This window comes from Typha angustifolia, chromosome 14 (genome assembly GCF_048772165.1).
Source record: "Typha angustifolia cultivar Huaian chromosome 14, ASM4877216v1, whole genome shotgun sequence".
Lineage (NCBI taxonomy): Eukaryota > Viridiplantae > Streptophyta > Magnoliopsida > Poales > Typhaceae > Typha > Typha angustifolia.
Window position 1 is genome coordinate 10919788 of NC_133252.1, and position 27729 is coordinate 10947516.

General features: G+C 38.3%; 3 protein-coding genes across 3 annotated transcripts; 2 read left to right on the top strand and 1 right to left on the bottom strand.

Annotated features, from left to right (window-relative positions):
• Positions 1–638: 638 nt before the first annotated feature.
• LOC140776469 (nicotianamine aminotransferase 1-like) lies at positions 639–7532 on the top strand. Its single transcript, XM_073120187.1, has 8 exons — positions 639–780; positions 864–1171; positions 4444–4783; positions 5146–5358; positions 6468–6527; positions 6611–6766; positions 6848–6941; positions 7193–7532. The coding sequence occupies exons 1-8, from the start codon at positions 763–765 to the stop codon at positions 7324–7326; spliced, it is 1323 nt and encodes a 440-aa protein (XP_072976288.1). The 5' UTR covers positions 639–762; the 3' UTR covers positions 7327–7532.
• A 1417-nt stretch (positions 7533–8949) lies between these two features.
• On the top strand, positions 8950–20446 carry LOC140775820 (squamosa promoter-binding-like protein 9). The gene is made up of 10 exons (XM_073119265.1): positions 8950–9613; positions 9919–10097; positions 12690–12925; positions 13081–13155; positions 13238–13345; positions 14228–14345; positions 15693–15828; positions 17119–17299; positions 19006–19566; positions 20027–20446. The coding sequence occupies exons 1-10, from the start codon at positions 9099–9101 to the stop codon at positions 20339–20341; spliced, it is 2424 nt and encodes an 807-aa protein (XP_072975366.1). The 5' UTR covers positions 8950–9098; the 3' UTR covers positions 20342–20446.
• A 3915-nt stretch (positions 20447–24361) lies between these two features.
• LOC140776031 (uncharacterized) lies at positions 24362–26170 on the bottom strand. Its single transcript, XM_073119571.1, has one exon. It carries the CDS (start codon positions 26005–26007, stop codon positions 24820–24822), a length of 1188 nt encoding a protein of 395 aa, XP_072975672.1. The 5' UTR covers positions 26008–26170; the 3' UTR covers positions 24362–24819.
• Positions 26171–27729: the final 1559 nt, after the last annotated feature.

Consider the following 27729-nt stretch of genomic DNA (forward strand, 5'->3'; position numbering starts at 1 on the left):
TTAATAATATAGTATATAATATATTAAAAAAAATTGTAAGTGTCACATTATTTTTCTAAAAGAGCAAATGAAATGAGATTAGTCATATGTGTGACTCAAATCATATGCGATCCTTGTATCATTTTCTTCAAATAAAAACACATGATCGATAGAATGACGTGGATCATACTACATCAAGGTTGACCACAAGGCTTACGAAAGCTTAAAATAGAAATAAGAGAAAAATAAAATAAAAATAGATATAAGAAATTAGAAAGTCTTTGAAAGGTTATTTTTATTTTTATTATTATTTATAAATTTTAAGACTAGATATGGTCTGAACAAAGGATCAACCTTTTTAGCTATAGAGACACTTAAACCCCACTAAGCTTTTAGCTGTGTAATGTAGGCTTCAAGTCATATGCGTTGTCAAATAATTACTTTGAACCAAACATTATCGAGACTTGCTTCAAACTATTACACTGTTAAGTTGCTCCTCTAAACTAATCGCACTACCAAACTATCAACTGAATTGAACTAAGCCACCAAACCACCAAATAATTTATTCATAATATTATTTAAAATTAGAGTTAATACTCGGGACTCTTTCGTCACGAAAAAGATACCTACCAACTCGGAAGGTCTTTAAAAGTTAATCTCGCCCCTACTCCCCCAATCAAAACCATACAAGCGCTGTAACATCCCACGTTGCCTATCGCTAAGAAGAAACCTCCCAAGTGTTCTTCTCCTTCTCTCCTCTCTCTCTCTCTCTCTCTCTCTCTCATGGCACCCACAACGCAGGTAATTCGCTAAATCCCTAAATTAATCCTTCTCTAATCAAATAAAGATCTAACTCTTCTAATCATTCCGATTCCAATCCCTAGGCTCCGATCTCGCCAGAGAGCAACGTCGTGTGCATTACCAAAGCGGCATTACCGGCCAAAAGAGGCGAAATGGTGAAGTGCAACCCCATCTTATCCGGGAATAAGACCTCGATAAGGGGGGTGGTGGCGGAACTGCTCGCGAACGTCAGTCCGGAGAAGAAGCTCATCTCGCTCGGCGTCGGAGACGCCTCCTCGTTCGCTTGCTTCCGCAAAGGGAGCGAGTTTGCCACCGAAGCCGTCGTCGCCGCCGTCAAATCGGCGTCGTTCGATTGCTATGCGCCCTCTTTTGGGTTCCCCTTCGCGCGACGGTGAGTCCAAGTTGCATTGCGATTCTAAATCCCTTACTATTGTTTTGGGCCACTCGGTCTGAGCTAGGTTTAAAAATCATTAGCAATCTAACTTAATAAAATAAACTCTCTTCTAGTCATATATTATACATTTTTAATCATTAGCCCATAAACTATGTTTTAAAGAGATTTGCTAATCCTTACTGATATATAAATTGAATAATCACACAATTCTCCTAAAAAATAAGCTATAACTAAAAGAATTAAATTATAATGAGATCAAATCATACGACCTCTATTATAGATTCACTGAGGTGGGGTGCAGTCATTTTATTAATATTTTGAAATTTATATATATATATATATATATATATATATTTAAAGAGAAGTAGGGAATTTTTGAAGTTAGAATTATTAGAGTGGAGAAATGCTACAAGAATAGATCAGTGGTAAGAGGTTGAGGTTTTAAAGGGTTGAGTCTTGGAATCATATCTTTCTGATAGATGCTTGTGAATTTTTGTGGTTGATTGGTATCTGAAAATATTTAAGAAAAAGTATATTAGAGAGGAGGAATTGAACAACTTTCCAACTGTGAAGGAGTTATGTGTCAATGGAGATGACAAGTTGCCAAACTCTTTCTTTGTCACCTATTGCCCATTTGGCCTAATCTAGCCTAGTCTGTGTGCATAGTTTGATCTATTGCTTTCTTTGATAAAGACTCTTTGCCATTTCCTTTGAGTATGTTCTTTTTCCACGTAGTTGTGATTTCCCCCAAATTTTTTTTCTAATTATTTTATTTCTATCATTCTATGTGGGTGGAATTTAAATTTGGGTTCTCTTAATCTGATACCATGTTAACTCTCACTAATTACTCTAAAAATGACTAATTTTAAATTATTGTGGATTCTTGATCAAGTTTAAATTCTAATCGTATTAATTTAATTAAGTAACAATAAGAGCATGATTCTAGTAGTAATAATCCTTCATTTGCTTTACCATCTATCCCCCAAGATTTGAATCTATCTCAAATAAAATTCATTTTAGCATGCGTCTAGTTTCATCCCTCAGTAGTACTTATCTTTCGCACTGCAGCCATTGCTTCTTATTCCATCCTTCTTCTTATCCTGGGAGAAGTTCAACACGGATAGTGTCTTATTCCTTGTCCTCGTATTTGTACTTATCTTCCCGATTACTTTGCCTAATTGCCCTCTTATCTTTTCGTGGATATCCTTGGACGAACGAAGGTGAAGGTGGCTAGGTGAGTAGGTGAGGTGAAGCCACCAGTTGTGGGCCCACCTAAGAACTCTGAGTCACGAGTTTTGACGGTCGAGATTTCACCCACGTGTGCTCTCTTCTCCACGACCCCCGTGAGGGCCTTCGCTGGACAACCGTCCAATTTCGTAGGAGTTTGGGTTAGCCTTGTGGATCGTTTCCTAAGTAGGCTTTGCGTTTTAAGATGACTTTCTCCCTTTCTAACTTTAACCACATGTCACGTTTAACACGCAAGTAGGAAGTGTTTGCAAACTAGTTTTAAGGATAATTTTACATAAACTCCATGAATTATTGCCAATTTTTAGCATAGACTGCCTCGCTTATTATTATTATTATTATTTGACACCTTGATCCTAAAACCTCGATTTTTTATTTATTTATTAGTTATTGGTTAGATTTTTAATTACAAAATAAATGTGAGTGTCATCTGTTCAAATTTAGATCCTTTAGAAATATGGTAGTAAAATAATTATTTGATTTCATTAACATGAGTGAGGTGCAATAGTTCAGCTGATCTTAGTGTAATTATCCTCTAGTTTTAATGTACTATGGTATTTAGTAACTATCCTACTGTACTGCTTGCATTTAATATTTTTCATTTCAGGCAAGATGATATGCATGTTAAGACTTCAGGTACTTGGTTAATAGGTTTCCAAGAGAACTTGTTAGAAAAAGCATCCGTTCTGGTAAATCTGAGTTTGTAATTGGCAGTGCAAGTGCATGATTAAGAGCAATTCTAATCAGGGCTCCAAATTTAGAGCTAGGAATAGCCCCACCATAAAAATGGAGCCGGGCTTCATTTGTCTTATCAATTTTTTAAAAATGCCAAAATTGCCTAATAATTGTTATATTCAATAATTTTAATTCTATTTGTATTTTTTATTAAATAATTTAGTTAGTTAAACTGAGTATATAATTAGTTTTACTAATCGGTTTTTAATAAAAATACTATCATTGGAAAGGTCTCATCGAGACCTTTAAAATGAGACTAATATTAAATTATTTTTGAGTTAATTTTAATTTTAATTTTTTTATTATTTATAAAAATGAGTCTAATAAATTATGTATCCTAAAATATAATTACTCAAAATTATCCCCAATGTAAATATTAAAAATTAAAATACATTAGATATGAAATACATCAAACATGAAATACATTAAAAATGAAACCTGAAACCGGAACCGGTGGTTACGTAATCGGAACCGGTGGCTACGTAACCGGAACCGGTGGCTACGAAGATGACTTACCAGAATATTAAACATCTATTGCTTTTATTATGTTTGGTTAATTTATGCTTATTTTATGTAATATAATTTTGATATTTTTAGTTGATGACGTGTAATGCTTATTTCGTGTAATATAATTTCAATGCGTTTAATTAAAAAATTAGTAATTTAAAATTACTTCTAAAATTATTGAATATTAGTCTTATTTTAAAGATCTCGATAAGAGTTTTCTAATCATATATTTTTTAATAAAAAATAATAACGCTAAGATAATCTATTAAATAATTTAAAATAACTAATATAATAATTATATTATATTATTATTTTAATATATATGGAGTCCGGTGCCTTGAGTGCACCGGGTGTTGCTCCATTTTTGGCTCCATAGCATTGGAGATGCTAAATACATCAGCGTGTATTTGACTGCATAGAGTCGAATCTCAATTACTAACAGATAGGTAGTTAAAATTTAGAGAAAATTTCTTAATTAAGGAGAAAATTGTACACAGCATTCAATCGCACTATTCAACGATCCGGATCGCGTTCCAAATTAAAGATGGAAAGAGTTTTAAATCGGAGTGAGTTTATACAAGTTTACAAAATCAACCTCTCACTTTTACTATTTACAAGTCGATCCCTCTCTTCAAAAGGAGACCAAGCCATGAAGTTGACAAGTTTAATTAGTTTTTGGTAGAGATCATGCATTAGTTTTTAATCTTTCTCATCCTCTTCAACTTTTGTATATTCCTTTTTGTTTTTTTCTTTTATTCTGTTCTTCGAAAAAACAACAACAGGGCGGTGGCAGAGTACCTGTCCAAAGGCGCGAAGCACGTCATCCGCGAGACCGACGTGTTCCTAACTGTAGGCGGGACGCAGGCGATCCAAGTATGCGTGACGATTCTTGCGCGGCCGGGATGCAACCTGCTCCTCCCTCGTCCGGGATTCGCTCCCTACGAGTCCGCATGCGAGCTCTCCGGCGTCGAGCCCCGTTACTACGATCTTCTCCCCCGCCGGGACTGGGAGATCGACCTGACCCACCTCCGATCCCTCGCCGATGCCAACACCGTCGGCATCGTCGTCATCAACCCCAACAATCCCTGCGGCGCCGTCTACTCCCCGGCCCATCTCCTCCAGGTCACACTTCTAAACTCTCTTTCTATTAAATCTTTGGAAAATTTATGCCCCTCTTTTTTTTCTCTTAATTTTTCTACGAACAATGCTGTGTATTCTATTTCCTCTGATTTCCTATGTATTTTTCTGGATTAATAGTTGATAAAATGAGTTTTTTTTTCCTTTCTTTTTCTAGATAGGCTATCTAGTTAAGGGTTCGTATAGGGGGAAGTAAATGAAGGAGGTAAATGAAAATATCCCTAAGCTGATTGCTATCTGCCAGTTTAGAGTGTTGGTTTTACTAGTTATATTGCAATACTGGGTACCAAGATAATGACAGTTTTGATGACGAAATTGATAAAATTCGGGTACACTTTCTAATGCAGATTGCTGAGACCGCAGGGCAGTTAAATCTTCCAGTTATTGCAGATGAGATATATGGGCATATGACATTTGAAGGAAACAAATTTGTGCCGATGACTTCGTATGCTCACTTGGCACCAATTATTACTATAGGAGCATTGTCAAAGCGCTGGATGATTCCTGGTTGGCGCCTTGGATGGGTAGCCATGTGTGACCAACAAGGAACTCTTAAACAAGTATGTGGCAAATTCTAGCAGATGTAGTTTTGCAATTCTTTTTTTTAAAACCTTTATTTATTTACGGCATTCTAGCTAAATATTTGCAATCATCTAATTGTTGTATCTTGTTTATTAGTCCATTCTTCACAAAGTGAAGAATTTCCATCCTTTCAACTCTCCATAGCTGAATAATCAGTATCCATGTTGCCACATTACTTTGTTATAATTAAACTTTGTGGCGTCAGCTGGCAGATCCGCTTATAGTAGGATGCAACTAATGAGCATGAACACTAGCATTATTATTTCCATGCACTGGGAAAATTAATAAAAGGAAAATTATATTCGCTGATACTTAACATGCAAGTTTAGTTTGGCCAGGTATCTTTCGTGTATATTGATACTCTTGAAATGTTCATAGATGTTTCTACTGTTACAGAAACCAGTATAAATTCATTGTATGAAAGTACTAGAATGTGAATTGCATGATAAATTCAAGTTCATGATATTTATTATTTAGAATAAAAACTATTGCTTTTGGTTTGATATCCTTAACTATAGTTGTAATATTGCTTTTCTTCTGTTTCCATGTTTGTTACTGAATTTTGTGAACAAACCTAAAACAACATTTGTGCTTTATACTTAGACATGGTATATTTGAAAATCTTAAATCTGCAAAGAGAATTTGTGATATTTGCCTCACATCCTTCTCCCCTACCAAAAGCGTTTTGTAAAGCATTATTCCTTAAGTGCAAAAACCATAGTGTTTTATTCTTTGTTCAACAAAAGAGTATGAGCTTGATTTGATTTACAACCTCATATCTCCTTCTAGCTTTGCTACATGATGCCCATTTTAGCCCAAGGCTACTCAACAAGACTAATCATTATGACTTGGTTAATGGAGTGTTCCGACTGCTTTATGACTTTCTTAATCATCATTAACTATGTTCTGCACTAATGCAATACTTTTGGATGAGAAAATTCTTAAAGCTAAAGAAGATATCATAAGAAGAATAATATTAATTTTTCCTGTTTATTATCTTTTCGAAAGTCCAATGCAGGTTATCTTACTAGATTTCTCTAAAATCTTTCATGTGAATGAATGCTATTTTTGTTTGTTGCTATGAAAGGTCAGGGTGGCCACTGAGATGCTAATGAATGTAACTTCTGGTCCATCTTCAATAGTTCAGGTTAATCACCTCTCTTTAAATTTTTTTTCCTTTTACCTGTTTTATTCCCTAAAGCAACACTCATATGGCTGAATTCACAACAGGCTGCAGTTCCTAGTATTCTGTCTGATTCACATGAAGAATTCCATAGAAATGTCCTTGCCTTATTGGAGTCATCAGCCAATGCACTATATAGAAGAATAGATCACATTGAAGCGCTGCAGTGTTATTCAAGGCCCCGGGGTTCCATGTTCATGATGGTAAGATATTATTGAGTACACTATTGACTATTGAGGTCACAGTTATATAATTGAATCAGACTGGACCTTTCTGAATGGCAGGTTGAGGTCAAAACAACACTTCTATCTGGCATCAGAGATGACTTGGACTTTGCTAGAGAGTTGATAAAAGAAGAATCTGTTTTGGTGGTACCAGGTATGGTGATTTTGGCAATTGTTCTAATACTGACTGTAGCAATGCCAAACCCTATTTGGACCTTCTGCATACCAAAACCTACATTTTAGTACACGTTTCTCAATAGTATTAGTCCCGCAGTTTTTTATTAGTTACCTTCACTTGTTTCATCATCGTGATAAGTATTTGACTTTGGTTTGATCATCGTGATAAATTGTTTTATATAAATATATACGTGCCAATTGCTCATTGTGAAGGTTATGTAATTTTAGGTTCAGTCATTGGGTTAAAGAACTGGGTGAGGATATTCTTTGGAGTTCCTGCTGATCTGGTGATGGAGGCTTGTGATAGGATTGAATCTTTCTGCAGGCGGAGGCAAAATCAGCAAATTTTCTTGTCAAAGTAAATATAATTAAGTAAATATTTCTGAAGCCTCCTTCAGAATTAGAAACATTAACTTATAATCTTTCATTGTTCTAAGTTAATTGCATATATTTGTACTAAATTTTGGAATTAGAGAAAAAGTTCATCTTTCCGTAGTTTCTCGAGAGAGGAAATGAATAGAATTCTGAGCTACCCCTGATCTTCCAGTTTCTCATATTATCAGGTGTGATTAATTCTTAAGTTGTTGCACATCGATTAATCTCAATAGTTTCAATTAGATCATCTGTAAGATTTTATTGGAGAAAAAGATGAGACACCCACATATATTGTTTTCCAAGAGAGGTCCTTCATCTATTGCATTGAGCCACTAGGCTACTCTAGCAATGATCTTCACATTTATCATTTATTTCAGAATAAATTGCAGTTGTCCTTTGAATGTCAACACTAGTAATTTTTTTCCATTGATAAGACCACTTAGGATAATGCTCAGTCGGTTATAAAGGCTCACATTTTGTATGCAAGTTTTTGGATTCATATTCTAATGGTATCGTTATTTAGTTGGATATTATTTAATTCTTATTTTTATTTAACAAAAACAATGTCTATAGATAAAAAAAAAGGAAATTACACTGAAGACCTTGTCACTAGGATACCCTTCATCATTTTTAAAGTTATTAAATTCACTATCTACACTGGTGTTTGTCCTCATCCAAAGGATATTGGTTGTCAATCTCTCCCTCACCCTTGACTTTAATTATACACCATTTGTCAATTTACCAATGAGGTTTTGACTAAAATAGGCTTGTATAAAATATTATTTACTACAATAGTTCATCAATGAGATTTATTACCATATGGATTTATTCTGTCTGGCTCACAAGTTAATACTAAAATTACTGAACTATTATTCAATGGCTTGTATCGAAGATAAATTACTAAGAAATGCTGAAAAATTTAATACTTTGGTAAGAGAAAGGAAATTTGGAGGATAAACCAGTAATGTAAAAATAAATTATAAAGAGGCCTATTTTGATAAAAACTCATTAATCAATATTCTAGAACTTGTCCACCCGCGCCATAGACGACGCCCTCACCAAACAGCCGAAAACACCGTACACACGTGTAAGACCCACCAAATCCAGCAGACACGTACCTCTCCTCCTGCGAGACCGGGATCTAATTGGGTCAAGCCACAAGTTTGGTGTTCGGTACCTAACATCCGATTGGTTGCACGTACAACTTTATATGTCATGCCATGCGTGGCTACAAGACTACAAACATTATTATACTATGCAGGAACTCAGGTTACATCTCGCCAGCAATATCGTTCACCAACAAGTTGCAAACCTACTCGGATAAGAATATTAGACGCTAATTCCGAACAATGTCGACATATCTTGGTGGCAAATCGAACTACTTATCAGCCAATGAGGCACTGCCGCCTTGTTGTATCTAATTGGGAGTAGTAGGCTCATTTTTCATTTATACGCTCCTAATTTTGATTATTTTATCAATTTGAGAGATCGTTGAAAATATTAACTTCTAGTGGTGTTTATGCAAAAGATAAATGTTTAAGATGTCGGAGGGATATATATAGATATATATATATATATATATAATGCAATACAACTCATTTACTCGTTACTCATCCAGTCGGGGTTTTAGAGGATCCGTCGCCCCACCAACGCCTCCCTAACTGCTAGAGAAGCGAAGTCCACCACTTCCTTTTGGTACGAAAGAGAACCACCGCGGACTTCATCTGTCCCTCTCTCTCGCTAAGGTCAGAGTTCGGCAATGAATCTCCCGATGGCCGCTTCGGGTGGAGAGTCGGCTTCGGCTTCGGCATCGGCATCGGCATCGGTGGCGGCGTTGGAATGGTGTGGTCTCATGGATTTCCCAATCCACGATGACGACGATGACCCTCTCCTCCTCCTCCCCCCTTGGTACGCTTCTCCTCCTCCTCCTCCTCAGCCGCCGCCGCAACAGGCGGCGGCGCTACCTCTTCTGCCGCCGGCCACGAGCCGCGCACGGAAGCGAGATCCGAGAATCCTCTGCTCGAACTACTCCTCCGGGAGGGTCCCGTGCACGTGCCCCGACACGGCGGCGGCGGTGGCGGTGGAGAAGGGAGGGAGGAAGAAGCGTGTGAGGAGGGCGGTGGAGCACGTGCGGTGCCAGGTCACGGGGTGCGGGGTCGACATAACGGAACTCAAGGGGTACCATAGGCGGCATCGCGTGTGCCTCCGATGCGCTTATTCGCCGGCGGTGGTTATTGATGGGGAGTACAAGCGGTATTGCCAGCAGTGCGGCAAGTAAGTTCTCTCTCGAGATGATTCGGATTTTTTTGGGATCCTATTAGTCGCTTCACAACTTATTTGATTGTTATGTTCTTGACTAGTGGTAAAAGGATTTTGAAGCATTCTCTGTTCCGAGTTCATTAGAAGATCACGCCGTTGTGTTTTAAGATCTTAAACCTTTTATCTTGATCAGTTCAATTGGAAGATTTCGTGGGTTTAGTTCTGCTTGGTGTAATACTTTGTTTATACGACTTGAAACTTCAAAGCTTTGTGGAAGAACAAAGTTTTAAACAACCATATTGATTGATACATTTTGTCAGGTTTCATCTATTGCCAGACTTTGATGATGGCAAACGTAGTTGTCGTAGAAAACTCGAGCGGCATAACAATAGAAGGCGTAGAAGACACAATGATCTTATAACCATGGTTGGAAATGACGGACAACCTCACAACAAAGACATTCCAACTGATGTTATTCGCATGTTAAAACCAACGAAAGGTACAGTTACACTACGCTTCAGCCTATACCAGCTTTTATTCATGTGGAATATATCTATGTGATTCTGTTGAACAACAATATCTGTGATGACAACAGCAACAACAGAAATCAAGTCTTTCGTCCCTACGACTTGGTGTCAGTTATATGGATCTTTTTATTCCATTAATCTCTAACTGCAATGCAGCAAGTAATTTTTGACTCTTAATTAAACAGATTGTCAGTTAAATAAATGCTTTGCTACACATTCTTCGTCGTGCTGGGGTGGTGATAATTCTTATATTCGTCTTAGTTTGCATCTTAAGAACATGTAGTTGTTTAGTGTCACAACCTGGATCTAGAGAGGGCCCTCCCTCCCCAAGCAGAGATCCAGGACGCTAGTCTTATGATCTACCACAAACATTAAAGGTGGAAAATTATAATCTAACATGAAAGAATTGGTGAATAAGAAATCAAGAACATTCAAATAAATCAATTTAAATAGTATCAACTATTACAAATCTTCCAATCATAATCCAACCAATAATCCACTGTTATTACAACTAAAATAGAAGGTCAATTAAAGGAACATTTTAACTAGTTTCTTCTCTCCTTCCACTGCAATTTATTCGGTTTCCTCGATATTTGGAAAAGAAACACAATGTGTCTGATGAGCTAACAACTTAGTAGGAGACTTGCACTCATAATGAAACACCTAGCATATGTGCAATGCAAATAGAATTTCAGGATTTACTAAATGGATTGATTTCATAACAATATATATAATAGTATAAATTAACTACGTTCCTCAAGAAAGAGTTGTGTTCTTTGTTTACATGTTTCATAAGTCATTTCTAGATCAATAAGTAACTTCAATAATTTCTCAAAAATGCATACTCATGAACATAAAAGAAAGACCTCCTCATATTCCATTTTTGCTTATCATTTATTATGTATAACTAACTTTCTGAATATACGGTTGAATCATTATACTAGAGCTGAATACTTAGCTTACCTTATCATTTACATTGATCAATGATGTGACCCATCATTATGGCTCTATTGCTTAGTACCCTAGTGATATATTTTTGGTAGTATCTCATGTGGACTTGAGATGACTATCTTTACTCATAATAGTATAAAGTCGAGTTGAGAATTGGTTCTTTTATACTTGATATGATCTCTCCTTAAAAGGGTTGATCCGACTCACAACCAGATTTAAGTAAGAATTTGCACAGAGCTTTCGAGATATGTTTTGACGGATGTAACCGTTGGATTGATGTGAACTTTTGATATGTTGTAGTTTTCGGAAAGAGCTTTCCAACGAATCTAATTTCACTCGAATCGGATGGCTAGATAGAGAGATATCGTTGAAATAGTGCACGGAGATCAAAAGGTCAGAACTGATGAATTCAGATCTGAGCGAGAATTCAGCTCCGTGGGTGGAGGCATGGACTCTTAGGTGGAATATGGTAGTGGTTTACCGGCAGTGATGGGGTGGCACTGGTAAGGTTGATGGTGGTGGAAGATTAGGGATGGTGGATGGGATTAAGGCAATGGTAGAGAGTAGAAGAAGAGGGATAAGTGGGCCTCCCTTAAGAGTCTAAAGTGGTGTGCCGGTCGATGGAGTTAGAGGCGGCATAGCGATGGTAGGAGGGAATAAAAGAGAAGGAGATGAGAATATTTGGGGAAGAAACTCAATTCATTCAATACCTCAATAAGGTTATATGCCACATATTTAGAGGCTAATCTAGCAAGTAAAATAAATAAAATATAACCCTAAAAACAATGCATCCTTGTCGAGCGCATTTGAACGGGCAAAAACGTTCTCTATATCTGCGAATATGTGCAGGCATTCGGACATAAACGGGTGCGTTCGAACAAGCAAAACGTGTTCTCTGTATTTGTAAAAATATGCAGGCATTTGAATGCGACAGTTAGAATCTTTATTATTTGAAAACAAAAATGATTCAGCTTGAGACAACTAGGTCTAACCCTAGTCGTATCAACACCTAATCGTTGCGGACTTATGGTTGATCTTGACCATACCATGAACCCCTAAAGAAGGTACTCATCCACAGTAGCCTAGCCCTTGACTGCAATAGATCTTATCTTTTCATTTCCTTGGTTACAATGTAAACATTGAATATCTGTATGGAACACTGCTGGTCAAAGGACTTATAGTTAAAATTAGTTTATCTGCATACTTTTATAGATTTTATACATAGAAAGAACTTGATTGATGAGGGTTCATACTCCAAGATCTTCTATATAAAATTCTGTGTTAGACCGAATCAGCTGTTTTATCATTCATGGGGCCGTTTATAGTGTCACACACACTGAATTTCGTAGCAATCAGAAGGAACAATTTGACTGTTATTTTGTTAGGTTGCTTTATGTTTGGACTCATCCAACTGGATGTTGGTTGAATACTTGGTATAGTTCTGTAGTTTGTAGTCTTGAAGCGAACTTATCTTTTGTTAAAATTGCAACCTTTCTTGGCTTATTTCATCTAGTCCAAACTCCAAACATCTGCTGATTTATTTTGGGCATTAGCAAAATAGAATCTTTGTACTAGGAGATCTTTCTTTTGACTTTCCTCTCTGTTCCTTGCAGAGTTGTTAAATGGATTTGGACGTGATTCAGTTGAGAACAGAGTAATAGAGAACGAAACATTGTCAGAGTGTGAAGAAGGCTATCATTCTCCATTTTCCTCAATCAACAGTTTGAATAGCAAATGTGTCACGTCTTTTACTGCAACTGATGAAGCTTACATAGTTGACAAAGTTGATAATTCGAAAACCATGGTTTCTTCTACATTTTGTGACAAGAAGATAACTTACACATCTGAGGTAAGCCCATCTTCCTGTTTCTGCCTTTTAGAAGCTGTTGTCATCTTTCTTCTAATCATCTAATTCAACTTTTTCAAAGTTTTTCTGCAATTCTTGTTTAGTAGTCCTATATCTTAGCACTTTCTTACCAAACAATGATGCATCTCATATTGTAGTGTCCAACAGGCAGGATTTCATTCAAGCTTTATGACTGGAATCCTGCTGAATTTCCTAGAGAACTGCGGAACCAGGTATGGGTACAAGTTGGTTGAAATAAACTATCGATTCTTGAAGTTGATGGAGCCTAATCATTGGCTTTCTCCCGCAACGTAGATTCTTCAGTGGTTGGCAAGTATGCCTGTTGAGCTGGAGGGTTATATCCGTCCTGGATGTACTATCTTGACTGTTTTTATTGCAATGCCACAGCACATGTGGGACAAGGTACTTATTTAATTGCTCTTGGTTAAGAGCCTATGGGTCTATATGATGCACAATGATAGAGGATGGATATGATTGTCAAATACTTTCTGCTCTACTGCCAAGTATTTCTTTGCTTAGTAGTATTACGAAAAGATATGGTATTAGTTGTCTATGATATGAAATAAAGTAAGCAACTTACATGTCAAATTGTCTTTCCCATATGTTTAGTTGTAATTAATTTGGCATTTACTTATTCTAAAGACCAAAGAGTAGGTCTGTTACATACATTGGACACCTCAATGGTATCCTAGGTGCATGTCAGTAAGATATATGTATCATTCTTCTGCCAGCTTGGAGAAGGATATGAATTACTTGAATGATGGTAAAAGTAACTTTTTCTTGAGAATCAGCTTTACGAAGCTGGTCTCAGTATATTTGAGTATCAAGGCTATGTTCTAACATGCCAAGGCCCTCATTTTAGTGCTCTTGCAATGTGTTGATACTAAGCTGGTTTTGTCTGCATGCCCAATCATGATCTATGGTGGCTTATAATAGTAACATCCATAAATAGATATTTGGAACTTCATGCAGATTCTACAGAATCTGTGCACTAAAAGATTATTTTGTACTGCTTCTTGACTCAACTTGTTACATAATAAAATTAGCATTATATAAGTAGCATAAGATGTATTTATGCTTCTTGATATGGGCCCTGCATTTCTGTTGACCTTACTGTCATAAAGTTTCTTTTAGGAGCTTTGTCTGTTTTTCTAGTACCTTAAGAGAATCCTCCTATCTTTTAGAACATTAGATCATTCCAGGCTATCCAGTTTCTGTTTTGCGGATGCTTTCAAGTTAAAGTTGAATTCAATTGGATATGATTGCTGTCTATTCTCTACGCAGTTATCCAGAGATGCAGCCTGCTATGTGAAAGAGTTGATATATGCACATGGAAGTTTGCTGACAGGAAGAGGCAACATTCATATTAATCTCAATAACATCATGCTTCAAATTCTTGAAGGTATCATGTCAATTTATCAAATGGGAGCATAAGTTCATTTTTTCTACATATTCATTATTCAATGTGACTTAACTGCTATTTTCTTTGGCGCATATACTGTAGTATATTTGTTCTTGTATGTGACACATCCTATTTCTATATGGTACTTCTTTTTGGTGAAATCAGATACCTACACTGTATATTGTCTAGCATGATGGAAGATTATGTTCACGATATAAATTTGCAGATTATGATCACAATATAAATTTGCCTCTTGTACATAAGAGATCATTGGTTTCAAGTCTTGGAAATAACCTCTTCAGGAATAAGGGTATTGTGTAAATATTCCCACCCAAGACCCCAAAAAGGCAGGAGCCTCATACATTGAAATGCCCTCTATACAAATATGTACATCATTCTTGTTTAACGGAAAGTCAACAACCAAAACAAATAGCTAATGCACATTCATCATAGGAGCACTTTTCAAGGTACTTAATTTTACCTGCCTTTTACTTTCATGTGATACAAATTAATGAAACTCAACCCTTTAACTAGGGCTGTCAAAATAATCGAGCAGGCTAGAGCTCGGCTCGGAAATTAGCTGAGCTTAGCATGATCTTCAAAATAGGCTCGAAAATAATTTTGAGCCAAGCTTGATCATGAGCTGGCTCGATCAAGTAGGCTCAATAAGTTTTGAAATATAGTTGTTCATAGCTGCACATTATTAATGTACTAGATACATACATAAGCTGGTCACAGGTTCAAAGTAATTTAGAAATTTATTCACAAGTAGAACTCCTCGATGTAGGACAACTTCATATAGGGAGAATGTATATTGTTAAGTGTAGCATGCTATTATATTAGTTTGAACAGATTTCTGTTTAGGATCAAGTGATGCTGAATGCAACTCCAACTTCTTTACTCAAAACTCAAACGTTACCTGAAAATGTTGAGGTCAACTTTACCAGACCATGCCTTTTTGTTGTCAACATATTTTCTTCCAAGAACCTATTGACATTATCTTCTTGAAATTCCGACTACGCTCTTAGTAATAACTATGTTGTAGTCTGCATTTGAGGAAGAGGATACAGACCAAGGGTATAATTAAAAAACTTACTCTAGGTAATTCTCAATACTTATTGCAAGTTGAACGGTAAGGAGGGAGTTAGGTGTTGTTATAGAACAATCTAATAGGATGTATTCATGATTGAGTTGGTGTTCTCAGGATCAACATGTATATCTGCCATATCAATTCTACTGAAATCTCATGCTTTGAGTTTCTCCTTAATGAATTATTGTCCACATATTATTCCTAAGGACTATACTCTTTCATTCTAGTTTTCAAAGACCTTTTTTTCTTATTATCAGACGGGACATCAATGACAAACATTAAGATGGAGGTGCAAGTTCCCAGGCTTCATTATGTTTACCCTAACTTTTTCGAGTCTGGCAAACCAGTTGAGTTTATTGTCTGTGGCAGAAATCTAAACAAGTCCAACTGTCGGTAATGTGCTATTTGATTATCAACTTGCCCTCTAACTGCACATTTGCAGATTTCGTTTGCTTTATGTTGCAGCTACTGTGTTAAACTTTTGTCTTGCATGGAGAGAAGGCATAAATGCTTGATATTGAATTTCAATCTCAAACTATTAGTTTGGCTACTTACCTCAATCATTATATTTGAAAGCGACAAACTTACACTTTAATCTTTTAGAAATCTGTGATGATGAATATTTTGTATTTAGATTTCCTAACAAATGATCAAGCTCCTAAAACATCCAACTATACCATAATTTGGTTTGATATATATATGTATTCTGCCACCTGAATGATCTCTTGAAGGCCTCCTGAACGATCCCAGCATACCAAAAGTAGATTCTGTAAACAAGTTGTGATTAGGTCTTTGATCCACATCCATTGCCATTCCATTTGTACCTATAGTAATGCAGTTTTGTATTAGGATGGGCCAAATGATGGGTTATGCCTGTGTAACTGTATTTGCTTCCGCTGCCATTACTTCACCAGCAAAACCATTAGTGCAGTTTAGAGATCATGGTCCATGTAAACTTCCCGAGTATTACTGTAGTCTCAGCTGTAGGGGACTTGATGCTCAGCTTGTTAAAATGTGCTTGCTCTTTCTAATTGTCTTATGAGCTGATTTGATTGCATTGATCAGCCTCTGTTCCATTCTGATTTCTTTTGGCACCATAGTGCACTTGACTGTTGGACATTTCTGGTAGCCAACGGCTATACACTTTTTAAACCTATTAACCCTCCTACCCCAATCATGTATTGGTAGCAACTCTTCAATAGAATCTATTTACATTTTTCTCCCATGCAGTCATCTAATGTCCTCCCTGAGGTTTAGAGTTGTTGCAACCTACATTTTCGCATTCAACAACAATACAGGCAATTAAGACTAAATGATCTAGCTATGATTCTAATTTTGTGTTTTGGGACGGAGGGTCAATAGAAATTGCAGTAATTATGTTTCCCTTATTTTTCATCTAATTCATGATACGCTTTAACTATTGAATTAATTTTTCATATTCTAATTAGACAAAAATTGATTCTTCTTTTCTAACGCATATTTGAGGGAAAATTTGGGGAAAATTATTTGAGCTTTAAGGTGATTACTTGCAAAAATGTGTTTGGTGCCTAATTGATCTGCTTACAATATCTCAATATTTTGTCTTTTCATAATCCAGAAGTTCAGTTCACATCAATTGCTTGATAATTGAAAATTTTCACCATGCATAGTCTTGTTTAACTAGAAATTTTCTCTTCAAAGCAGGTTTCTTGTGTCTTTTGCTGGTAAATATCTGGAATTAGATTCTTGTCATGCTATCTCTCTTGTAAAGACCACCGTACCAAATGGAAATGGCTTGGACTCCATATGTGAAGACGAGCACGAAATGTTCAGACTTAGCATGCTTCAGACGGATGCAAAAGATTTTGGCCCTGCATTTATTGAGGTTTGTGCATTACAGGCAAAATTTTCTGATTTATTTGCTGCATTTACATGGTTATCATTAGCCACTAATTTTTCTCAGTTTGTAGTGTTTCAGCATTCAAGCTTTAATTTTTACTTTGTTTTGTGTTTTTTGCATGCTTTGCTACTTGTCAAAAACATTTCCCAATGGTAGTGGAGTGCAACTTCCATCGGGAAGGAAAATATAGGGAAATTTGCTTTAATAACTTTTACTTTCTTTTGTGTTTTTTTGCATGCCTTGCAACTTGTCAAAAACATTTCCCAATGGAAGTAGAGCACAACTTCCATTGGAAAGGAAAATATAGGGAAATTTTGCCCTCTTTTTTTGTCTTTGCCAACCATAAATTGAGAGTCTAAGCCCTCAAATCACGGTATTTTGGGTTTCAGTTCATGAAACAACAGCTCTATTAATACTTATTACTTATAAACTGTACACTTGGTGTGTGTGTGTATAAGCGCAAATTTTGGTTACAGGTAAACCAAAGGCAAATTTGGATAACATCTAGATAAAAATAGTGTAAGAACTAGATATTGAACTGCAGCAAAGCTATTATTTTGTTCTGTACCTTGGTCAACAGGAATTACTGACCTAGGTTAAAATTAAGGTCAATATATACTCAATTATGAACAGCTCTGAAAATGAAGTAGCATATGCAGCTATCTCAACAATTGCAGCTGTGATTGTAGACAGCATTTGTAGTTCCTAAATCTAACTGGTTCTTAAGAGAGAACAAATACCCCTCTTCAGATTATTAAGTCAAGCTCACTGGTGCTTTTGAACTCTTGTTATAGCCTAATAAGGTGCACTAGGATCATGAACCTAAACACTACAACATGAAATACACAACCTTAGCTACTGCATATTAAGCATGGCAGCCTATCGGCTTGAGCCAATTACTGTCCAAGTCCTAATCGACATATCATGTTTGAACTTCCTGTAGGATCACTATTCTTGGAAGTTGGAACCTAATAATGCAATCAGGTAAGAAAACCATGGATATTAGGTTGGAGAAAGTTAAGCCACGACTATTTTTTAGAACCTATTATAAAATTGTCTCTGTTGTAATATACTGCCTTTCCCAACTGATTTTGAATATTTTATGCATATATGTGTGTGTGCGCGCTCTTTAGAATGGAACCTTACTACTCCTTAAAGAATTCAACATGGCACAACATGATAGGTTTAACATTATAAGTGGTCATCGCTTGGATAACAGATGTTGATCCTCAAATAGAAATAGGTTAATTGGAATTCCATTTTGTTAGCATCTTCTTTTGGGAAAGAGATTAGCAGGAACTTAACCTTGTGGAGTCCTGGTTGGAAATTGTCAGATTAAATATGGTTTCTTATGGTAATCAGTTCATATAGGTTGCATAGGATGTTCTTGTTAGGCATGTTTATAATGTACATGTTTTAAGTTCTATCAACATAGTACGATGATAAGAAAATGTGTACAGTATTACCTGTAACTATGTGACTCCTAGATCTTCTATGACATCAGGGAGATAACACTAGTGACATTTGGTTATATCAGGAGCAACATATTATAGGGTTATGCTTATTAGTTAATTGACATTCTTTGGATGTTAAAAAGTGCTTGAAAAATTTCTATTAAAGAGCTGCTAACAAGTTTTTTAATTGATATTATAACATAATGGAACACCATTATTAACAGCTTACCTTTACAGGTGGAAAATGAATTAGGAATATCCAACTTTATTCCTGTTCTTTTTGGAAACAAGAATGCATGTTCTAAAATGGAGAGAATGTATGGGGCCTCTTGTGAAACTCTGTCTGTAAATAAAATCAGCTTGCAAGCTACCAATAATCAAGCAGTTCGAGGCTTTTGTGAAGCTTTTGTTTCAAAACAAGCTGCAATGTCTGATCTACTGTTGGATATAGCATGGCTACTTAAGGAGCCTCAATTAGAGGAGAAAGTACTATTCAGTTCACTAAATATACAGAGATTCACTTCTTTATTGAAGTATTTAGTAGAAAAGAAAAGCTTCTGTTTCCCACAAGAGATAATACGGAATTTAGATGCCTCACAAATTGCAGAATCTGACCCTCCTGATGCCAGTTTGAAGTCTTTACTGCATTGCATAAATCAGGCAAGAGAAACTATTCTTGTACAGAGTACCAATGATGTGAGCTCAGGACTTCATTCAGCAGACAAAACTTCTAGACCTCACTTGCAGGAAAACTATGCCAGAAATGGCTCTGACAACATGACGCCTTGTATGATTCAAGTACGTTGACAAACTTTCTACCCTTGACTTGGTGAATTATGAATTTTATTTGTCAAAATTTTGCTTATTTTTTCTACAGCTAGCTCTTATTGAACCTTTATTTGTTACTTGTTCTTTGATGAAAAAACAAAAATGCTGGATCTCTTATATAGGACTGCGTATATTATTAGTTTTAGTAGTTATACTTACATGTGATAGCTATGTTAATAATTTTAATTTGCGATCGTGCTTACCAATACTGACTACTAAAATAATGAAACCAAGTTTGGTTCTTGCCTAATATATATATTTCTGACTGGACCGTCAGGCATCCTTACTAGAAATTCTTGGTTCACTGAGCCTATTCAGGTTGTTGGTACCATCCTTAAATTGCATCTGAATTACCCTCAGGGTCTTTCTAGCATCATCAGAATTCCAAATCAATTAATTAGAACGTCTTCTTATCTTTGTTATGTTTCAGGATGCAGAGGGGAGTAACCAAGAATGTTCCGGCTTGGCAACAACTCTGGATTCTGAAGAACAGGATGAAATTTCTCCCCTTATGGGCACAGAGAGAAATATCCAGAGGCGGACATGCGAGCCATTCATGGATGTTCCATGGGCTCACAAGCCATGGTCTAACACCTTTTCTAGCAAAATGGTGAGCACAAAGAGTGCAATAGTTGCGGTGGTAAGTGTTCTCCTGTGTTATGTAGCATGTATTGTTCTTGTCCATCCTCATAGTGTTGGAGATATGGTTATATCTCTTAAAAGGCGCTTGTTTAGTGGAAGCTAATCCTAGAGAAAGCTCTAATTCCTTGTACGTTACACGATTGTGAAGCTCCAACGTAGAGGCTTCCACTTGTTTGATAATAGAATCAGAGGAAACTTTGATCCCTAATGTCATTCATCTCAATTCAAAATATTATGATGAACTCACAACAATTAAGTTATAAAATTGGTCAACTGGAGCTTCATACCACTCATCTCCCAAGGATTATATGCTCTTGAACTTTGGAGGACCAGAATTTAGAGGAAACTGGGACTTTCTTGGCCATCGTCTACTTCACTTTTATCACAATTCTCATGTACAGAGCCACCTATGTTAGTCATCATCACTGAAGTGAACCTCACATTGTGAGATACTCGATCTTTCTCAAACATGATCCATCTCTGCAGAGTTCCTTCAATATTGCTCCATTCTTTCTTGGAAACTTCAATCCACTTCTGGCAAACCCATCCAAGCATCTATGGAGCTCTCCATACCTGCCTACTCTCACCAATATCTGAGCAACATTACTTCCAAGAATCCCATCCTCTATGCTCAGCCCCAATCCCTTGTACTCTTCAAGCAAATTCTCTGCATGGCACAGAAGACCAGCTTTGAGATACCCCTCCATCATAAGAGAATAAATATAACAACTTGGTCGGATTCCTCTTCTGCCCATCTCAGAGAAACAAAATCTTGCTTCATTTAGCTTGCCTGCTCTAACCAAAGCTTTAATCATAACAGCATATCCTTGCATATCCAAGCAAACACCCCTCTGCGACCATTTAACAAACAACTTCCTTACATCCTCAAGAAGGCCAATCTCTGCATACATGGACATCATATCCAAGCATGCTTCCCCACTGAAAGCTCCCAAAGCATTCATTTCATCAAACACCTTCTCTGCCTTTGTTCTCAATGATGCTTTCGTGTACACATGAATCATGGAAGCATACACTAACTCTACCGTGCTCTTACCTTCCAAAGATTTGATCTCATTATAAATCTTCTCGGCCTCTTCGATCAAACCAAGCCTTCCACATCCAAGAATGAGGAATGGAGCATAAAGTTTTGGCTCGCCAGAAGCTGTCAAGAACTCAAATGCCTCCAATGGCATCTTCTTCTCTACCATTGCCTCCACGAAAACCAAAAAGCTCTCCTTTTTCTTAAAAACCCCTTGTTTGATCAAAAACCCAGCTTCCGAAATCATTCCCTGCTTCAAGAATCCTTTCAGTAGAACCAAGCCCAAGCTTTCATCTGGCATAAAGTTAATCCTACTCGCCTTCTCTGCTAACACTACCCATGCGAGCTTAAACCACCCAATTCGGGATAGAACCCTTAATAAATCTCTATAAACCCCATCGTCGGCATCAATTCCGTTCTTTTCCATCTCCAAGAACGCCTCCATCGCCGCCTTCCCGTCACCGGAGACCCTATATAGACCCATCAAGCTGGAGTAGAAACCAAGCTCGAAATGCTCGATCTCCGACCTCGCTCGCTGCGAAGTCTTTACCGCCTCATCGATTAATCCATCTCCCGTGAGCACCGAGACGGCGACGCCGTAGATTCCCGAACTGGGCCCGAGAGTTTTCACCAATTGGTCGAGGAAGGAGCGCGCAAGGTCACGCCTTTCGGGGAAGAGAGAGGAGTAGAGTGGTCGGAACTTGTCGGGAGGAAGCGAGATTCCCCGTTTCCTCATCTCCGTGATGTAGTACTGGATCCGAAACGGCTGGGGGGATTTGGATTCGAGCTGGGTTTTGAGGAGGGAGGAGAAGAGGGCTGAGTCGGGTCGGAAGAGTGGGGAGCAGCGGAGGAATCGGTAGAAGTCGAAGGAGAGGAGCGGGTCTCCGGCGGCGGAGACGACGGCTGCGGCGGCGGAGGAGGAGAGGGAGTGGGGCGAGGTGCGGAGTGCGGCGAGGGCGGCGGGGAGGTCGGGGTTAGGTGCATCTTGGGAAGAGGAGGAAAGGAGCTTTAAGAGTCGGCGAATGGATTGGTGGGCTTTGCGGGGAATGGAATTGGAGGTAGGAGGAGGAGAGGAATTTTGGGAAGCGGAGGAGAGAGCGAAGGAAGGAAGTCTTGGCGAGGGTTTTACTTTTAGGAGATGGGCATGGAGGTGGCGGAGCAACACCATTTTCTTGTGTCTTCCGACGGACCCTCCTCCCTATTCATCTAATTGTATATAATTAGCAAGAGGTGGCTACAATATCCAAATTAACCGGTTTACTTGCCGAATAATTTCTTTTAATTCTAGAATACAACTGCTTATTTTAAAATAACAGTTAATAACTCTATTCTAAAATATAAATACTATTTATTAAAATTATATCTTATATCACATACTAATCTGATTATTAATTTACTTATGATATCTATCTCATTAACTTACTTTATATTAAATTAAAGAGTATTCATTATAATTTTATAAAAAATATTTTTTATTTTATTTTTCCTTATACTTTAAATTATATCAAAAGTAATTATTACTCTTATTTTAATTTACAAGTGAATATTAGGATAATTATTTTTAAAATAAATAACATATTTTAAGAATAAATAAAAATAAAAATCTATTTTAAAATTAACTTTATTTCTAAAATAAATAAGGTCTTATAAAATAAAAAATAAAAAAACTATGTAAATACATATCTAGACATCTGCGAGGCGAGTGGCCTCCACCAATAAATTATTGTAGAAATTCGATTTCAAACAATTCTTTGAAATGTTGAATTTGACTATTATTTTTTTCTTTTTTTGAAAGTATAAAAATATTTCACACTTAAAAAGTAAGTGGGCTGTTGATAGGGTTTGGAGAAATACTGGAGGTCTGATGTGAAGGAAAATGTTCACATACCCTTGGAGCTAGTGAACATTGTTGCATTGTTGGATGCAACAGGTTGCAACATATGTCGGGTTATAGACCTTAGCAGATTCCTCAGCTCTTATATGTCAAAAATAAAAGTAAATATTAATTATGAAAACCAACGTCTTGACAAAGGATTAAGACTTGACAGGCATGTGAGTTCTTTTTTATTTTTGTTCATTTGATTCAAGTCACAAGAGCTGCATTCTACCATAGCATATTTATTGGAAGGAGGAGGAGGAGGAGGAGGGATTAAAACCAAGATATAGACTCCATAGCTCTAATAATTTATCATTGTAGTACTCTTGCTTGATGGTCCTTTGGTGGTTCTTTTTCAATTAACTGTCGGGTTGGAAATTGGCACCTTACTGTTAGAATTCTAGTCTGATACTCAGCACGATCAGGTGCGATTTATATTTATAACCCATGCCCAAGCACGAACTTGGGTGGAGCACTAGAGCTTGACACACAGCTCGGCAGCCAACAATAGGACAGCTCTATGTTGACAGATTTTTTATTCCCCCCACTCTTTTGAACAAGATTTTACAACCATATTTTGATACAAACTCAAAACATTTGGGTAGCCAATTTTGCCTCAACTTAAATAGGCTTGATATATAATAGGTGAGATGATTTATATAAATAGATCAAAATAAATGTATAAATGTTATATAACATATGATTTTTGGATTGAGCTATAGACCATATGTAAGCCTATTATGCCCGTGAGCCGTCCAGCTAATCTTAAGCCGACCTTAATGTTTCCACTCGGCTCATTTACTCCCCTATGTCCAAATACCTAGAATTAGTTGTGACTTAGAGAAACACCAATGTAATCTATAGGAACAACCATGGAACCCTTTGGCTCTCAATTTGAGTGTGGCTTATAGTTTTTTATGAACCAAAGACCCTGCACCTCCCATTCTCCACCTCTCTTTCTCCACCTCTCAGTCTCCACCTTCACTTCCCTCTGCTTCACACCAGCCTTAGATTAGGACTAACTAACTTATCTGTTGATCTTTAGGAGCTCGTTCTAAAAGTCATCAACCTACTTCCCCAGTTTACAGTTAAATATTATACTTGTATGTCTTGAGTTTGTTACTTTCCTTTTGTTATACACTCTGTTATAGACAAGTAGTCTAAAACTTTTCTCAACCTCTCTCCCTATATATATATATATCATGCATGCTTTGTTCATAATTAAATATTACTATTAATGAACTGTTTGACTACTGACTCCTCCTCTTCACACTCTCAATTATGGGTAACAATTGAGAGTGTGAAGAGTCTACTACCATCACAAACGAACAAGAGAAGAGCTGCTACCAGCATTAATGCTCCCATTACGCTTCCATAGTTCAGGATAAAAGGACGAGACGACAACGGCAAGAAGAAGAGCACGAAGGGCGACAACTCACAAATTTCCTCGTGCAAACTCGCAAGATGGTCAACAAATCGTTGTATTTTTCTTCCATGGCTACCAACACCAACAGCGTAAAGCAAAAAACAAGTAGAGAGCTACAACTCCCCTGTCCAGCTGATTCCTTATGCACATTATTCCACCAGAATTCATTCCAAAATCCAAAAAAGAAAAGAGAAAAAAATTTGAGCAAAAAATTTTTCCTAAACAAAAAAATTGAAGTTTTCACCTCCCCTTGCTCCACGCGCCACACTGCGCCGCCGACCGAGTCCGCCTCCTCCCGGCCTTCACAGGACACGTCATCGCCACCGGAGGCACCATGCAGTTGTCCTGCAGGCATATCGACGTGGACGCCGGCACCGCCGCCCCGGGTCCGATGCCAAACTTGGTTAAATAATTATGTTGCAAGTATAGTAACCTTATCCTCCCCTGCACTACCCTCTCCACCATCTCCGCCGGCACCTCGCCGATGAACCTATTGCTATTTAAGTACAGAGTCCCCGCCTTTGCCAGTTCGGACGGTATCCTTCCGGTCAGCCTGTTGTAGCTCAGGTCTACAAGCGCCCCCTCGGTGACCGGGCCGGACGGCCGAAGGAACCCGGAGAAGAAGTTGCGCTGGAGCTGGAGCGAGACGATCGGGAAGGCGAAGACCTCGCCGGGGACTTGGCCGGAGAGGCGGTTCATGCTGAGGTCGAGGAAGACGAGGCAGGGGAGGCGGGAGAGGACCCGGTCGGTGCGGCCGGAGAGGCGGTTGGAGGAGAGGGAGAGGTAGCGGAGGGAGGATGGGAGGGCGGGGATGTCACCGGAGAGGAGGTTACTCTTGAGGTCGAGGTGGACGAGAGGGGATGAAACCGGGGTGGGGATGGGGCCGCGGAGGCGGTTGTGGGAGAGGACGAGGGTGGAGAGGGAAGGGAGGCGGAGGAGGGAGGAAGGGATCTGGCCATAGAGACGGTTGGAGGAGAGGTCTACGGTCTTGAGGGACGGGGAGAAGGAGGGAGGGATGGGGCCGGCGAGGAGGTTGGAGGAGAGGGCGAGGAAGCGGAGGTTGGGGAGGCGGGGGAGGCCGGCGGGTATCTCGCCGTAGACGCGGCCGGGGACGAGGGAGAGATCGGAGAGGGCAGAGAGGCGGGAAAGGGTGGCGGGTAGACGGCCAGAGAGGCCAGGGGAGCCGGCGCGTGGGTCGCCGAGGGAGAGCGAGACAACGCGGCCGCCGGAGCAGAGAACCCCGGGGAAGGTGGCGCAGGGGTCCCCGGTGAAGTCCCAGCCAGAGAAGAAGGCGGAGCCCGGGAGGTCAGAGAGGGATTTGCGGATGGATTGGAGGACCAAGTAGTCCACCGGGTCCAAGATCGCCACGCTCCTACTAAAGAAGACGAAGAAGTAAATGGAGAAGAAAGGGAGGTGAATGGAACGCATCGAAGGTGTTCGTTGTTTTACCTACGAAGAAGAAGAAGAAGAAGAAGAAGGAGAAAAGAGGAGGGTTTTTTAGGGTTTAAGGAAAAGCGAGGGAGGGAAGGAGAGCTTTTTAATGAGGAGTGGGGAGAGGGGGGTGGGGGGACAGTGAAAAGAAGAGCAGTGTGTCTTGGGGAAGAAGCCTGGTATCATTTCTTGAGGTCTGTTTTATTTTCCAAAAAGTTTTAGTTATTTGATGCCATCTTGTGATGCTTTTGACTCTCTCTCTCTCTCTAATCATTCTCTTTTTCCTGGTAAAAGAAAAAAAAAAATACTCTCAATATCTTTTCTTCTCATTGACTGGTGGGTCCTTTATTTGATTGCTTATGATTATAGATTAGCGAAGAAGATGAGATTAAAAAGCCTAGCAATGATAGATAAACACCCCAGTCCCAGTGCCAAATTGGGAGTAGTATATATACTAGTATATTATTATATAAACTGCTAATTATTTTAATTTCTTTTTCTCTTTTTGTTTTGATGTGCAGTTGACGGTACAGGCATAGATTGGCTGCATACAGGCATTTATTACCTAGATAAAAGATATAAGTTTGGGAGCTTATTGCTTATTACTTATGGAGAGGCGTCCTCTAGTGGATCTTTTCCCATGCCACTGGAATGAGCACTGCCTTTGAAGCACGCGGCCAGGATAAATTTCAACTACGATCTCAAATATTTAGAGTTGGATTTATTTTTAAAGACCCAATCATGATGAAAATTAAATAAATATTAGGATAATTTTTCTAAACCCACGTCTAATCCATGATGAGCCATGTAATTAACTATTCGCCTCTAACTCGGCACTTGGGTGGGCTGGATCAAACCGCCGTAGAGTCTATGACTCGCTAATTAGTAATTAATAGATCGTGTCACGGGATGCTTATGGAATAGTTGAGTTTATTGGATAACTTGCTTATAAAATTCTTAAATTTGAATTCGTAGGAGTAAGTTAAACTTTTTAAAAAAAAAAAATTAAATTTGAAATCTCCCAAACATAAAGGTGTGGAATTTTTTTGTCGGTTAATGGTGGCCACCTCTTCTAGTAAAGAGAAGAGATGGGATTCTCTTATTTTATCCTTATACTCCTGTCTCGCTCGTTTACCTTTGTATAAATAAATAAAGGAGGAGCTCTAAATGGGCATTCAATTTATAGTCACTTGTTGTGTGTGAGTTTGTACTTGGACCTATGGGACTTATGGGACTCAGGGAGAAGGGGGGGGGGGGGCGGGGGATGACGTGGACCCCGCGCAATTAACGACCTCAGCTTTCGCGCCGCACGGGGTTGGGTGGGCCCGCAACAGCAAACAGACTGGTCGGATGACGTGGCGGATCGATGGTAGATATGAGGCGTGTTTGGTGTTTGAAGGGAGCAGCTGATGGAGAGGTCAACCCTTGTAGATTTTAAACATTTTCTCCGTGTCTTTTGTTTCCCATTAAGGGGGTTCTTGCGAGCCTTCCGCCGCACGTGGAGCGCACGCGACAGCATAATTAGTGGAGGACACACTTGGCTCAAGTGTAGGGCCGCATAAAGACTTCTTTCTTCTTCTTCTTTTAAAAAAAAAATGAATTTGTATTTAACCTAATTAATTAATTAAAAAATAACTATACCCATCCTTGAGAGAGAGGTTTGGCTTAACAAAGTGGTCCAATTCTACTTGCCTATAATAAAAATAAAATAAAAATATT

Coding starts and splice junctions, on each gene's coding strand:
- LOC140776031 (XM_073119571.1), bottom strand. CDS start 26,007: ATGCGTTCCATTCACCTCCCTTTCTTCTCCATTTACTTCTTCGTCTTC.
- LOC140775820 (XM_073119265.1), top strand. CDS start 9,099: ATGAATCTCCCGATGGCCGCTTCGGGTGGAGAGTCGGCTTCGGCTTCG. Junction 10,098..12,689: donor CATGTTAAAACCAACGAAAG/GTACAGTTACAC, acceptor TGTTCCTTGCAG/AGTTGTTAAATGGATTTGGA. Junction 15,829..17,118: donor CTAAACAAGTCCAACTGTCG/GTAATGTGCTAT, acceptor TCTTCAAAGCAG/GTTTCTTGTGTCTTTTGCTG.
- LOC140776469 (XM_073120187.1), top strand. Junction 5,359..6,467: donor AACAAGGAACTCTTAAACAA/GTATGTGGCAAA, acceptor TTGCTATGAAAG/GTCAGGGTGGCCACTGAGAT. Junction 6,528..6,610: donor GTCCATCTTCAATAGTTCAG/GTTAATCACCTC, acceptor AATTCACAACAG/GCTGCAGTTCCTAGTATTCT.